The 14,545-nt window shown below is 44.1% G+C and overlaps 1 protein-coding gene across 1 annotated transcript in view; it reads left to right on the top strand.

Annotated features, from left to right (window-relative positions):
• EIF4B (eukaryotic translation initiation factor 4B) overlaps positions 1-14,545 on the top strand; it is a 36,425-nt gene that overhangs the window by 19,412 nt on the left and 2,468 nt on the right. The window contains exons 7-14 of the mRNA XM_004053206.4: positions 2,346-2,483; positions 2,578-2,751; positions 8,229-8,457; positions 9,038-9,135; positions 12,177-12,390; positions 13,124-13,179; positions 14,026-14,131; positions 14,416-14,488. Coding sequence (XP_004053254.1) covers positions 2,346-2,483; positions 2,578-2,751; positions 8,229-8,457; positions 9,038-9,135; positions 12,177-12,390; positions 13,124-13,179; positions 14,026-14,131; positions 14,416-14,488 — 1,088 coding nt within the window. The remainder of the gene's footprint in view (positions 1-2,345; positions 2,484-2,577; positions 2,752-8,228; positions 8,458-9,037; positions 9,136-12,176; positions 12,391-13,123; positions 13,180-14,025; positions 14,132-14,415; positions 14,489-14,545) is intronic.

Below are 14,545 nucleotides of genomic sequence, written 5' to 3'. Positions count from 1 at the left end.
CATTAGGCCAAAAAGAGAACCCTGAGGGGTGTTGGGGGGTATTACACTCAGTATTCCTATGAAATGTCAGTAATAGCGTGTGCTGCTTTTCTCCAGCATGGATCTATGCTTTCTCAGGAAATACAAGCTTATCATAATTTCAGTATTACCCAAATAAAATTAAGTGTAAATCGCATCTCCAGAAATTAAAACCACATTTCAAAAGAAACACAGGGCTGATTTTCTTATATGTGTCCTGTTTTAGATCATTTCTATAATCATTTTACTAACATTAGCATGTTCTTTAATATATAAAGTTTATAATACCAGGAAATGTTATGTCTGGTGAGTAAAAATTATGTGGTTTCCAAAATGAAATCATTATTTAAAAGACAGCAGCCACAAGAAAAAGATCCCTGGCCGGGCATGGTGGCTCACGCCTGTAATCCCAGCACTTTGGGAGGCGGAGGTGGGCAGATCATGAGGTCAGGAGATTGAGACCATCCTGGCTAACACGGTGAAACCCTGTCCCTACTAAAAATACAAAAAAAAATTAGCCGGACACCTGTAACCTCAGCTACTGGGGAGGCTGAGGCAAGAGAATCGCTTGGACCCGGGAGGCGGAGGTTGCAGTGAGCCTGCGATAGTGCCACTGCACTCCAGCTTGGGCGACAGAGTGAGACTCCGTCTCAAAAAAAAAAAGAGAAAGAAAAAGATCCCTGTTTGTCCCCCGTACATAAATTATCAGCCCTTAAAACATGTGTAGGTTGTTTTAGTTAGTTAATTTATATTTAGAAATTCAGATTTTTTTTTTTAACTTTAAAATCTGGGTTGCCAGCTTCTCTCAGAAAATTGGAAGGTCCTAGCAACAGTCAGCTGGAGCTAAATAGCAGCTATCCCTTTTACAAACAACATAACGCTACCCACAGTTTGCTATCTGAGCTACTACGTTTCTTTATACAGATTTCTAGTATTTAGGGTCCTCTGATACTGAAATGTATGTGTGTATAAAATATAGTTTATAACATAAACAACATTGCAATGAATGTCTTTGTACAAGTATCTTTATCACACATCCAATTATTTCCTCGGTGAATTTCAAGAAATTAAATTGTTGGTCAAGAAGGGTATACATGACTTCAAATCTTTTCATGCATAGTTCTAATACAACTTTCAGTATTTATACTAATTTATTGATTTATTTATTTGTTTTGAGAGGAAGTCTCACTCTGTCACCCAGGCTGGAGTGCCTTGGCACAATCTTGGATCATTGCAACCTCTGCCTCCCTGGCTCAAGTGATCCTTCCACCTCATCCTCCCAAGTAGCTGGGACCACAGTCCTGCACCACCATGCCTGGCTAATTTTTTGTATTTTTGATAGAGTTGTGGTTTCACCATGTTGCCCAGGCTGGTCTCAAACCCCTGAGCTCAGGCAATCCACCAACCTCAGCCTCCCAAAGTGTATTTGTACCGTTTAAAATTATGATCAGCAGTGCAGAAATTGATTTAAGCTCCTAAAATTCAATAGAAAATTATGTCCTGTTAGTCATATGTTGCATATATTGTTTCTCATTTTGTTTGCCTCTTAAAGTGATCTTTGAAGCTGGGTGTTATGGCTCAGGCCTATAATCCCAGCACTTTGGGAGACCAAGGCTGGAGGATTGCTTAAGCCTGGGAGTCCAAGACCAGCCTGGGCAGCAGAGAGAGACTGTCTCTCAAAAAAAAATTTTTTTTTTTTTTTTTTGAGACATAGTCTCACTCTCTCGCCAGGCTGGAGTGCAGGGGCATGATCTCAGCGCAACCTCCGCCTCCCGGGTTCACACCATTCTCTTTCTCAGCCTCCCAAGTAGCTGGGACTGCAGGTGTGCGTCACCATGCCCAGCTAATTTTTGTATCCTTAGTAGAGATGGGGTTTCACCATGTTGGCCAGGATGGTCTCGATCTCTTGAACTCGTGATCTGCCCACCTCAGGCTCCCAAAATGCTGCTGGGATTACAGGCATGAGCCACCGTGACTGGCTAAAAAAAATTTTTTAATTAAAAAATAAGTGGTCTTTGGGATCAAACATGGAGGATTCCAACTGTATTGTTTTAGTGTCTTGTGCTTTGTTTTGTTTTTTGTTTTTGCATGTAAACCTCTTCTCCTTCTGGAAATTCATTATGGAATATTTAGGGATTTTTTAATTTCCAACCCACCCTTCCCAAATTATTAGCTGAGCAACATTTATTTCACCAGGGAAACTTTTTGAAGAAATCAGATAGAAAATTTAAATAAATAGATTCTTCCAAATTGGACTGATAGCTTACCGTGTTTCTATTAATGGTGTCAGAGAAAAGGGGATGGTGTTACTTGTCTGTTTCCTCTAGAGTATCGAGATCGTTATGATTCAGACCGGTATCGGGATGGGTATCGGGATGGGTATCGGGATGGCCCACGCCGGGATATGGATCGATATGGTGGCCGGGATCGCTATGATGACCGAGGCAGCAGAGACTATGATAGAGGTAATTGTAAAACATGTCAAATTGCTCTTTCAGTAACTTTGCCTTTTTTTTCCCTCCTCCGCTGTGATGATTATAATTTGGGATATATTTACAGGCTATGATTCCCGGATAGGCAGTGGCAGAAGAGCATTTGGCAGTGGGTATCGCAGGGATGATGACTACAGAGGAGGCGGGGACCGCTATGAAGACCGATATGACAGGCGGGATGATCGGTCGTGGAGCTCCAGAGATGATTACTCTCGGGATGATTATAGGCGTGATGATAGAGGTAATAGTTTTCTTTTTACTTACTTCATGGAGCAGAAACTGGGAAAACTACGGAAAATTTGTGATTGTGTTACGAACTACTGAGTTGGGCACAAATATAATTTGCACATTGTACAGGAAGCAGCAAAGCATAGTAGAAAGAGCATTGGCTGGCCAGGTGTGGGCAGATCACAAGGTCAGGAGATCGAGACCATCCTGGCTAATGGTGAAACCCCGTCTCTACCAGGTGTGGTGGCAGGCACCTGTAGTCCCAGCTACTAGGGAGGCTGAGAGAGCAGAATGGTGGGAACCCGGGAGGCGGAGCTTGCAGTGAGTGGAGATGGCGCCGCTGCACTCCAGCCTGGGTGACAGAGTGAGACTCCCCATCTCAAAAAAAAAAAAAAACGCATTGGCTAAAGATGACATCAGTGGAAACACAGCAGTCGAATTGTTTTCATCTCATATGCCTTCACAGATTTTTCAGTTAAAATTTATTGAATAAACAGTAGAAATGGAAAAAAAAATTGCCAGATACTGTTATGTTGTGATCTCAGTAAATTACACTTAAAACAAATGGTTTTAGCTCCATTTTTCAAGTGAGGGAAATGAAATTCAGATTAAACACAGTCCTGTAGCCCATAATTGGTACTATGGGGTTAAAAACTAAGCATTAAGGCCAGGTGCAGTGGCTCACACCTGTAATCTCAGCACTTTGGGAGGCCAAGGTGGGCAGATCATTTGAGGTCAAGAGTTTGAGACCAGCCTGGCCAACATGGTGAAACCCCGTCTGTACTAAAAATACAAAAATTAGGTGGCCGTAGTGGCACATACCTATCATCCCAGATACTTGGGAGGCTGAGGCAGGAGAATTGCTTGAGCCCAGAGGCAGAGGTTGCAGTGAGCTGAGATCGCACCACTGCACTCCAGCCTGGGCGACAGTGAGACTGTCTCAAAAAAAAGAAAAAAGGATTGCCTTCTGTACCATTATACCACAATAATTGATGTTCATTAATTATAAAGGTGAGATTTTGGTGCACCTATTCTAAAATTATGCCTCTAATACTATAAGATATAAAATGTAAACTGTGTTACAAATCTAACCTGTTAGAAAATACTAATAAATGGCCACCATTTGTGTTCTAACTTCAGTGATGTCATATAAAAGGTTATGGTATCTGGCCCAGAATTTTTTTCTATCCTTTTTTTATTTTTTTATTTTTATTTATTTTATTTTTTTTTTTTGAGACGGAGTCTTGCTCTGTTTGTTGCCAGGCTGGAGTGCAGTGGCATGATCTCAGCTCACTGCAACCTTTGCCCCCTAGGTTCAAGCAATTCTCTTGCCTCAGCCTCCTGAGTAGCTGGGACTACAGGTGCACGCCACCATGCCCAGCTAATTTTTGTAGTTTTAGTAGAGACAGGGTTTCACCATGTTTGCCAGGCTGGTCTCAATCTCTTGACCTCGTGATCCGCCTGCTTTGGCCTCCCAAAGTGTTGGGATTACAGGCGTCGTGAGCCACCGTGCCCGGCCGAATTTTTCCTATCTTTAACATCTTTGTGTTAGTCCTAAACTTTGTGCCAATGGCTTTATATCCATCATCTCCTGTGATTCCCCAAGAAAGGAAAATCGATCTGGACAACTAATAAAACACAGTGAGATGACAGAATTCATCAGAGCCATATGGCAATTCTATTGCAGTGAGGTCTTTCCTTCTCCCTCAGAAAATGGTGAAGTCTTTACTCCTTCCTCAAAATAATAATAATAATTCAATGTTTGTTTGGTTTTTTTTAAAAACTTAGGCCAGCCATGGTGGCTCACATTTGTGATTCCAGCACTTTGAGAGGCCAAGGCAGGAGGATCACTTGAGCCCAGGAGTTCAAGACAAGCCCTGGCAACATAGTGAGACCCCATCTCTGCAAAAAATATAAAAGTTAGCTGAGCGTGGTAGCATGTGCCTGTGGTCCCCGTGTCTTAGGAGACTGAGGTAGGAGGGTCGCTTGAGCCTGGGAGGTCAAGGCTGCAGTGAGCCAAGGTCTCATTTCAGCTTGGGCAACATAGTGAGACCCCATCTAAAAAATAATAAAATAGGAAATAGGTTTTAAAAAATTACATTCTTTTTTTTTTTTTTTTTTTTTTTTTTTTGAGACGGAGTCTCTCTCTCTAGTTGCCCAGGCTAGAGTGCAATGGCGCGATCTCGGCTCACTGCAACCTCTGCCTCCCAGGTTCAAGTGATTCTCCTGCCTCAGCTTCCCAAGTAGCTGGGCTTGCCACCACGCCCAGCTAATTTTTGTATTTTTAGTAGAGACGGTTTCACCATGTTGGCCAGGATGGTCTGGATCTCTTGACCTTGTGATCCGCCCGCCCCGGCCTCCCAAAGTGCTGGGATTACAGGCGTGGGCCACTGCGCCCAGCCAAAAAACTACGTTCTTAAAAGCGATTTCCTCAAGCAAGAAGCCTAAAAATAGCTAACATTTATTAACCATTTACTCTGTTCCATCAGTGAGCTGAGTGCTTGTACAAGTATTGTTTAATTCTAAGACTTCTGTGTGGTATAGGTAAAATTACAAGTTAGAAAAGTGGAGGCTCAGATGTGGGCCTCATGTTCTCCTTGACTTCTGACCTTTTCCTCTCTCACACTGTCCCTTACCTCCCCACCAAGAGCTGCATACCTAATTTTTTTTTTCTCTTCTTGCTCTTACCCCCCCCAATTCCCTCTAAGATCTGCCCTCTTGTCTCTAGTTGCTGCTGCTACCTTCGTTGAGGCCTCATTGCTGCACCCACGTTACTGGCCATTGCCTCCTAACAGAGTTCCCTTTCTTGCTCCGTTCTTCACATTGGCCCCAGTTGTCAGTTGTCTTTCTGGCATAAGATCTAATTACCTTATTCTCCTGTTTAGACCTTTCTAGTTTCCCCATGGCCTGGAAGATAGCCCTTTCTCTATACCTCTGACATACACGGGCCTTCACTGTTTGCCCAGCCTTTACTTTTTTCTTCTTGAGACAGGATCTCACTCTGTCACCCAGGCTAGAATTGCTGTGACATAATCATGGTTAACTGTAGCCTCAGCCTTCTGAGCTCAAGTGATCCTCCTTCCTCATCCTCCCCAGTAGCTGGGACTAGAGGTGCGTGCCATATGCCTGGCTAATTTTGATATTTTTTCTAGAGATGGGGTTTCTCCACGTTGCCCAGGCTGGTTTTAAACTTCCAAGTTCAAGTGATCCACTTGCCCTCGGCCTACCAACGTGCTGGGATTACAGGCGTGAGCCACTGTGCCCGGCTGTGTTCTTTTATTAATATCTTAAATGAGCTACTTTTTCTGAGCCCCTATTTTATCTTACAAAAGTGACGGGGCTATAATACAGATTTAAAATATGTTTAGGAACATATATAAACTGTCGGCTTAAAGCCCTCGTAGAAAATTTAGATCTTGTTAAACAGTACCCTCTATCTACAGGTACTATGTGCATATGTAGTAAAAGTATAAAGTCAAGTGTGGGCATGATGAAGTCACCATCTAGTGGTTATTTAGAGGACAGAGTGCAGCTGGTCATGTCATCAGGAGGTTTTACCTCTTTGTTAAGGTTACATTACTTAAGCCAGGTGATTGTATACATAGGCTTTCTTTATATTCTCTGTATCTTTTGTATATCCAAAATATTTAGGACAAACAATCATTTTTAGAAATTTAACTTACTTGAAACACTTAGGTTTCTCTTGAAAGTGTTCTGACAACTTGAATCGAGGAAGAAATCAGACTGCCTTAAGAGTTTATTTGTTCAGTGTTATACATGCTTTGCCCCATGAACCACCTGCCACATTTATATTATACACAGAGACAAGGGTATAAGATCTAGAGTCTTCCTGGCTGGGCGTGGTGGCTCACATCTGTAACAGCACTTTGGGAAGCCAAGGCAAGTGGATCACTTGAGGTCAGGAGTTCAAGACCAGCCTGGCCAACATGGTGAAACCCCATCTCTACTAAAAATACAAAAATTAGCTGGGCATGGTGCCACGTGCCTATACTCCCAGCTACTGAGGAGGCTGAGGCAGGAAAATCAGGGAGGCAGAGGTTGCAGTGAGTTGAGATCACACCACTGCACTCCAGCCTGGGTGACAGAGCGAGACTGTCTCAAAAAAAATAACTAGAATCTTCCCTATCATATTGTATTAGTTCTTAACACGCAGATTTCGGAGCAAGATACTTTCATCCAGTAGTTTAATGATGGTCAAAAATTTCTTCCCATATAAAAGAGGTCTTGATAGATTATTAATTTATCACTTAAATGTTTACCATTTTTAGTCTTTCCTGTGGTCTTGTACTACATCATGGATGTGGTAGAAGAGTAATTGAACTTGGGTTTTTTTTGTTTTTTTTTTTTTTTGAGATGGAGTTTGGCACTTGTTGCCCAGTCTGGAGTGCAATGGTGTGATCTCAGCTCACTGCAACCTCCGCCTCCCCGGTGGGTTCAAGCGATTCTCCTGCCTCAGCCTCCCGAGTAGCTGGGACTACAGGCATGTGCCACCACTCCTGGCTAATTTTGTATTTTTAGTAGAGATGGGGTTTCTCCATATTGGTCAGGCTGGTCTCGAACTCCCGACCTCAGGTGATCTGCCCGCCTCAGACCCCCAAAGTGCTGGGATTATAGGTGTGAGCCATTGCGCCAGGCCAGAACTTGGTTATTTATGCCACCTATTTTTATTTTTTTTTATTTATTTATTTTAGGCGTAGTTTTGCTTTTGTTTTCCAGCCTGGAGGGCTGGAGTGCAGTGGTGCAATCCTGGCTCACCACAACCTCTGCCTCCCAGGTTCAAGCGATTCTCCTGCCTCAGCCTCCCGAATAGCTGGGATTACAGGCATGCACCACCATGCCCGGCTAATTTTTTATTTTTAGTAGAGACGGGGTTTCTCCACGTTGGTTGTGTTGGTCTCGAACTCCCGACCCCAGATGATCCACCTGCCTCGGCCTCCCAAAGTATCGGGATTACAGACGTGAGCCACCACGCCCAGCCTGAGCTACCTATTTTCTTTTTTTTCTTTTTTTTCTTTTTTTTCTTTTTGAGACGGAGCCTTGCTCTGTCACCAGGCTGAAGTGCAGTAGCTCGATCTTGGCTCACTGCAACCTCTGCCTCCCAGGTTCAAGCAATTCTCCTGCCTCAGCCTCCTTAGTAGCTGGGACTACAGGTGCGCGCCACCACGCCCAGCTAATTTTTGTATTTTTAGTAGAGACGGGGTTTCACCATGTTGTCCAGGATAGTCTCGATCTCTTGGTCTTGTGATCCACCTGCCTCGGCCTCCCAAAGTGCTGGGATTACAGGCGTGAGCCACCATGCCCAGCCTAAACTACCTGTTTTCTAATGATCTATTTGCCTTCTGTGGATTGGTAGGCCACTAACTTGAATCTCATGTAGCATTTCATAGGAGTTATATCTGAGAAATCTGGCTTTCAGCCATCAGCTTCTGGTGATTGGAAAACTATTACTTAAAATTTCATTTAACTTAGGTCCCCCACAAAGACCCAAACTGAATCTAAAGCCTCGGAGTACTCCTAAGGAAGATGATTCCTCTGCTAGTACCTCCCAGTCCACTCGAGCTGCTTCTATATTTGGAGGGGCAAAGCCTGTTGACACAGCTGCTAGAGAAAGAGAAGTAGAAGAACGGCTACAGAAGGAACAAGAGAAGTTGCAGCGTCAGCTGGATGAGCCAAAACTAGAACGACGGCCTCGGGAGAGGTGTGTTGTCTTCTTGATGGATATCCCATCTAGGAATCCGGTGGTTCGTAATGGGGGCATTACATCCCCAGGGGCATTTGGGAAATTTGTGTCGTTATCACATTAGTGGTTGTCACTGGTGGGCATTTAGTGGGCTGTGGCCAGGGGTGTTAGGCAGTATGCAGTGTTAGGGACAGTTTTACACAATGAAGAGTTGTTCCCTGTCCATTACAAAAGTGTTTACTATTAAAAGCTGGTATTGTATCTAAAAGGCTAGAGACCTCCTATAATAAGTAATTGCCCTGAAAAACTAGGCCTGGTAATGAGTGGCTTGTAGAACTGTGTTGATTAGTAAAGAAGGGCAGTATTGTAGATTATGTAGGATACTGTTCTTAACCGTATTAGTTGATTCTTGCTGAAGTATTTAGGGCCAAAGTGTGTCTTAGTGTCTGTAGCTTTCAAATAGTTTGAGGGAAAGATAAATTTATATGCATATACACATATAGATGAAGTAAGTGATGGTTCTTGAGGGGTCAGCATGGGTCTAAGGTGGCCTTCACTGAGCCAGGCATAATGTGTATTTTGTGAATCTCTCATACAGACACCCAAGCTGGCGAAGTGAAGAAACTCAGGAACGGGAACGGTCGAGGACAGGAAGTGAGTCATCACAAACTGGGACCTCCACCACATCTGGCAGAAGTAAGTCAGACCAGGGTGGATATCGTATTATTGCCGTTTTCCATAAACTATCCATAACCAAATTATGCAGAAACCTTGCAGTATTTAAATTCAGTCATGAACTCTTTATTTGGGTTGCATGGGCCAATTGGAGTTTCATATCTTCTGCTCCAAAGAATCTGAGGAATGGGTACCAGAGTAGACCTAGATGATCTGCTTAATAATCTACCACTGAAGTGGATACTTGACTGTTAGGTTTGTCTTTTTTTTTTTTTTTTTTTTTTTTTGGTATATTTTCATTTTATGTCTTGACATCTTTGAATGTTGTTTATTCAGAACAGTCAACGGCTTGGAGTTTCATGTGAGCTGTCCCAAGACCAGCCTTTTTTGATGTTATCATCACCAGAGCAGTGTTCTCAAGCAGTGTTATTACTGGTTGATCAAGCACTTTTAGTGTTTTGGAAACCTAAATGGTTCAATTGTAATACCTCCCTTCCCTTACCATGATGTGTTTTTTTTTGTATTTTGTTTTGAGACAGGGTCTTACTCTGTCACACAGGCTGGAGTGCAGTGGCATGATGATGGCTCACTGCAGCCTCACCTCCCTCAGCCCTCAGCCTCCCTAGTAGCTGGAACTGTAGGCATGCACCACTACACCCAGCTAAATTTTTTTTTTTTTTTTTTTTTTTTTTTTGTGACCGAGTCTCGCTCTGTTGCCCAGGCTGGAGTGCAGTGGCGCGATCTCGGCTCACTGCAAGTTCTGCCTCCCGGGTTCATGCCATTCTCCTGCCTCAGCCTGCCGAGTAGCTGGGACTACAGGTGCCTGCCACCACGCCCAGCTAATTTTTTGTATTTTTAGTAGAGACGGGGTTTCACTGTGTTAGCCAGGATGGTCTCGATCTCCTGACCTCATGATCCGCCCGACTCGGCCTCCCAAAGTACTGGGATTACAGGCGTCAGCCACCGCACCCGGCCTACACCCAGCTAAAATTTTGTAGAGATGGTTTCCCCATGTTGCCCAGGCTGGTCTCAGCCTCATAAGTGCTGGGATTCCAAGGGCCAGCCACTGTGATATTTTTTAAGGTCTTTCCTCCCACCTCTAAATTGATTTGTACTTGCATTTCTTTTATTTATTTATTTATTTATTGAGATGGAGTCTCGCTCTGTTACCAGGCTGGAGTGCAGTGGCACGATTTTGGCTCACTGCAACCTCCGACTCCCTGGTTCAAGCAATTCTCCTGCCTCAGCCTCCTGAGTAGATGGGATTACAGGTGAGCGCCACCATGCCCGACTAATTTTTTGTATTTTTAATAGAGACGCAGATTTGGACGGGCTGGTCTCAAATTCCTGACCTCATGATCCACCCGTCTCGGCCTCCAAAAGTGCTGGGATTACAGACGTGAGCCACCATGCCTGGCCTTCTATTTTTTTTATTTTTTATTTTTGTATTTTATTTATTTATTTTGAGACGGAGTTTCGCTCTTTTTGCCCAGGCTGGAGTGCAATGGCATGATCTCAGCACACTGCAACCTCTGCCTCCCGGGTTCAAGTGATTCTCCTGCCCGAGCCTCCCGAGTAGCTGGGATTACAGGAGTCTGCCACCAGGCCTGGCTAATTTTTTGTATTTTTAGTAAAGACGGGGTTTCACCATGTTGGCCAGGATTGTCTCCATCTCTTGACCTCGTGATCTGCCCGCCCTGGCCTCCCAAAGTGCTGGGATTATGGGCGTGAGCCACCGTGCCCGGCCTAGTTTTTTATTTTTATTTTATTTATTTATTTTTTTTTTTTGAGACGGAGTTTCGCTCTGTCGCCCAGGCTGGAGTGCAGTGGTGCAATCTCGACTCACTGCAAGCTCTGCCTCCCGGGTTCACGCCATTCTCCTGCCTCAGCCTCCCGCGTAGCTGGGACTACAGGCGCGCGCCACCATGCCCGGCTAATTTTTTGTATTTTTAGTAGAGACGGGGTTTCACCGTGTTAGCCAGGATGGTCTCGATCTCCTGACCTCGTGATCCACCCGTCTCGGCCTCCCAAAGTGCTGGGATTACAGGCGTGAGCCACCGCGCCCGGCCTAGTTTTTTATTTTTAAGACAGGGTTTCATTCTCACCCAGGCTGGAGTGCAGTGGTGCGATCATAGCTCACTGCAGCCTCAAACTCCTGGCCTCAAGCAATCCTCTTGCCCCAATATCCCAAGTAGCTGTTACAACGGGTGCACGCAACCATGCCTGGCTAAATTTAAAAAATTTGTTTTTTTAGAGATGGGGTCTCACTACACTCCCCAGGCTGGTCTCAAACTCCTGGCCTCAAGCAATCCTGTCTCAGCCTCCCAATGGAGGCTCCTTGTTTTTAGAAAACACTTAACTGCATTTTTAAAAAAACACACGTGTAGGTTGTTGTTTTTTGAGATGGAGTCTCACTCTCAGCCAGGCTGGAGTGCAGCAACATGATCACAGCTCACCTCATCATTTCTAGTAGCTGGGACTGCAGGCACATGCCACATCCAGCTAATTTGTCTATATTTTGTAGAGCTGGGGTTTCACCATGTTGTCCAGGCTGGTCTGAAACTCTTAGGCTCAAACGATCCGCCCCCAGCAGCCTCCCAATATCCTAAGATTACAGGCGTGAGCCACTGCACCCAGCCAGTAGGTTGTTTTTCATAAATATGATTGCATCATAGTCCATGTGTGTTGAGTTTTAAGCTGAAGTTGAGCAGTGGTTACTAGAGTTTGGGGTTTCATCGTAGGTCCTCTTCACATATGTATATTCTCCAGGTCAAGACACTTTTAACATTGAGAATGCAGAAAGGCTGTAAAGGATACTCATTCCTAAAAAGGTCACATGGCTGGGTGTCCCTTAAGTTGTATACATGGTCATTATTTTTCCTATTTCTCTGTGCATCAGTAAGACATTGTTCTGGAAATACTTGTAAACCACTGGTTTAGGGATAAATCCATCTTTGGGAGCCAAAACTTGGATGTGGACCATTTTCCACACTGTTGAGATCCTGGTAGATGCATGAGCATCTGCAGCCTGATAATTTGATCTTTTCACTCTGGCTTCACAGATGCACGAAGGAGAGAGAGTGAGAAGTCTCTAGAAAATGAAACACTCAATAAGGAGGAAGATTGCCACTCTCCAACTTCTAAACCTCCCAAACCTGATCAGCCCCTAAAGGTAATGCCAGCCCCTCCACCAAAGGAGAATGCTTGGGTGAAGCGAAGTTCTAACCCTCCTGCTCGATCTCAGAGCTCAGACACAGAGCAGCAATCCCCTACAAGGTGAGTCAGTTTGGAAACAGTAGTTGGTTAACTGCAGATTCTAAAATACTGTGATGTAATGATGGAAGATCTCCTACGGGATGCCAGCGTTGTATAGCACCTTATAAGTTACGCTGGCTTTAGTCTCTTAGTGTGCTGGAACTGGCTCATAAGACCTAGTTGTTCCATTTTCTGGAGTTCCATCACTTTGATAGCTTGAAATCAGCTATGATGGGAGTACTAATGCCGCACAAATCTGCAAATACTGTAAGTCAGAGGCTTCCCTTTTGCCACATATTGACAGTATGGTAGGGGGTAACTTCCTTTCATTTCTCTTAAGTCTTCTCATTTGTAAGGAAAATAGCAACACTATTAGCCTGGTGTGGTGGCAGGCACCTGTAATCCCAGCTACTCGGGAGGCTAAGGCAGGAGAATTGCTTGAACTTGGGAGCGGAGGTTGCAGTGAGCCGAGATGTGCCATTGCACTCCAGCCTGGGCGACAGAGTTAAGACTCCAAAAGAAAAGAAAATAGCAATACTAATCCTGCATGATGTGATGATTAGAAAGCATATGGCACTTTAGTGTTCAAATTACTGCTTTCATTGTAATCTTTCCCATATTTTAATGTTCCATAACATTGAGTATGATTTTGTTTTCTATAAAGCTTACCCACTGCATTTGGAGGATGATTATGTTTCTTGGCTGTTTTCTCCCTGAAACAACTGATGAATGTGATTACCTGTTTTCCTTCTAGTGGTGGGGGAAAAGTAGCTCCAGCTCAACCATCTGAGGAAGGACCAGGAAGGAAAGGTGAGCTCATAGTATGGGAAATAGGTTTTTCACCTAGAAGCCTAAATAAAAAGGCCTCCAAAATTAGATTTTTGAAGAGCAGTGTGTCTTGCACCTGATACTGTGTTAAGAGTTCTTGGGTTGGCCAGGCGCAGTGGCTCACACCTGTAATCCCAGCACTTTGGGAGGCCAAGGCGGGCAGATCACAGGGCAGGAGTTTGAGACCAGCCTGACCAACATGGTGAAACGCCGTCTCTACTAAAAATACAAAAAAAATTAGCCGGGTGTGGTGGCACATGCCTGTAATCCCAGCTACTCAGGAGACGCTGAGGTAGGAGAATTGCTTGAACCCGGGAGACGGAGGTTGCAGTAAGCCGAGATGGCCCCACTGCACTCCAGCCTGGGTGACAGAGCAAGACTCTGTCTCCCAAAAAAAAAAAAAAAAAAAAAAAAAGATTTATTGGGTTATCTACCTTTTCTTGCCAGTAGAGGGAGGAGTGGCCTCTTTGGAGAAAGTATGAAACCCTGCCCTTTCCTGGTAGAACATTTCTTTGACAGGAGGAGAAAAAAATCGGAAGGAAATTAACCAAGGTCACTACAGAGCGTCATAGTCTTTATTTCCAGCTTGCTTTTCATGATGGCATATCCCTACATGGAACTTTTTAGTGGATTTTGTTTGTTTTTTGTATTTTTGTGTGCTGTAGAGGATGTGGAAAGAAGGGCTTCAGGAAGGAAGTCTGGGTTGGGGTGAGGTTAGTTTCCCTCAGTACATGGGGGCACAATTTCCTTCAGCTTAAGGGAAATCTTACGAGAGGGACATTGATACTTTTACTTGCCTTTAATTTGTTTACATTACTGCCCAAGCAGATGAAAATAAAGTAGATGGGATGAATGCCCCAAAAGGCCAAACTGGGAACTCTAGCCGTGGTCCAGGAGACGGAGGGAACAGAGACCACTGGAAGGAGTCAGATAGGTATGCTTGTTCTCTTTCTCATCTTTCCTCTGATCCACGTTTGTGTAATTAAGAAATTAAGTTCTTGGTTCTCAAAGCACTGCCAGATCGCTCATTGTGAGCAAACTAAAGTCAGCCAACGTAGACAGTTAAGATTCTGAAAATCTAGAAGTAATACATCATCCAGACAACAAGGACTGTTGACTAGAGGTGCCTGTTCAGTGCCTCGAAACTGCATGCATGCACATGTTTGTATTAGGCGAGTCCTTTCCTAAAGACATGGTTTTATGCTTACGTCTCTGCAGGAAAGATGGCAAAAAGGATCAAGACTCCAGATCTGCACCTGAGCCAAAGAAACCTGAGGAAAATCCAGCTTCCGTAAGTGTTGAAGGCTGCTCCCAATTTTTCATTCTAAGAAAAATTCTTAGAATTCTA

This window comes from Gorilla gorilla, chromosome 10 (genome assembly GCF_029281585.2).
Source record: "Gorilla gorilla gorilla isolate KB3781 chromosome 10, NHGRI_mGorGor1-v2.1_pri, whole genome shotgun sequence".
Taxonomy (NCBI): Eukaryota; Metazoa; Chordata; class Mammalia; order Primates; family Hominidae; genus Gorilla; species Gorilla gorilla.
This window is presented reverse-complemented; position numbering and strand designations above follow the sequence as displayed.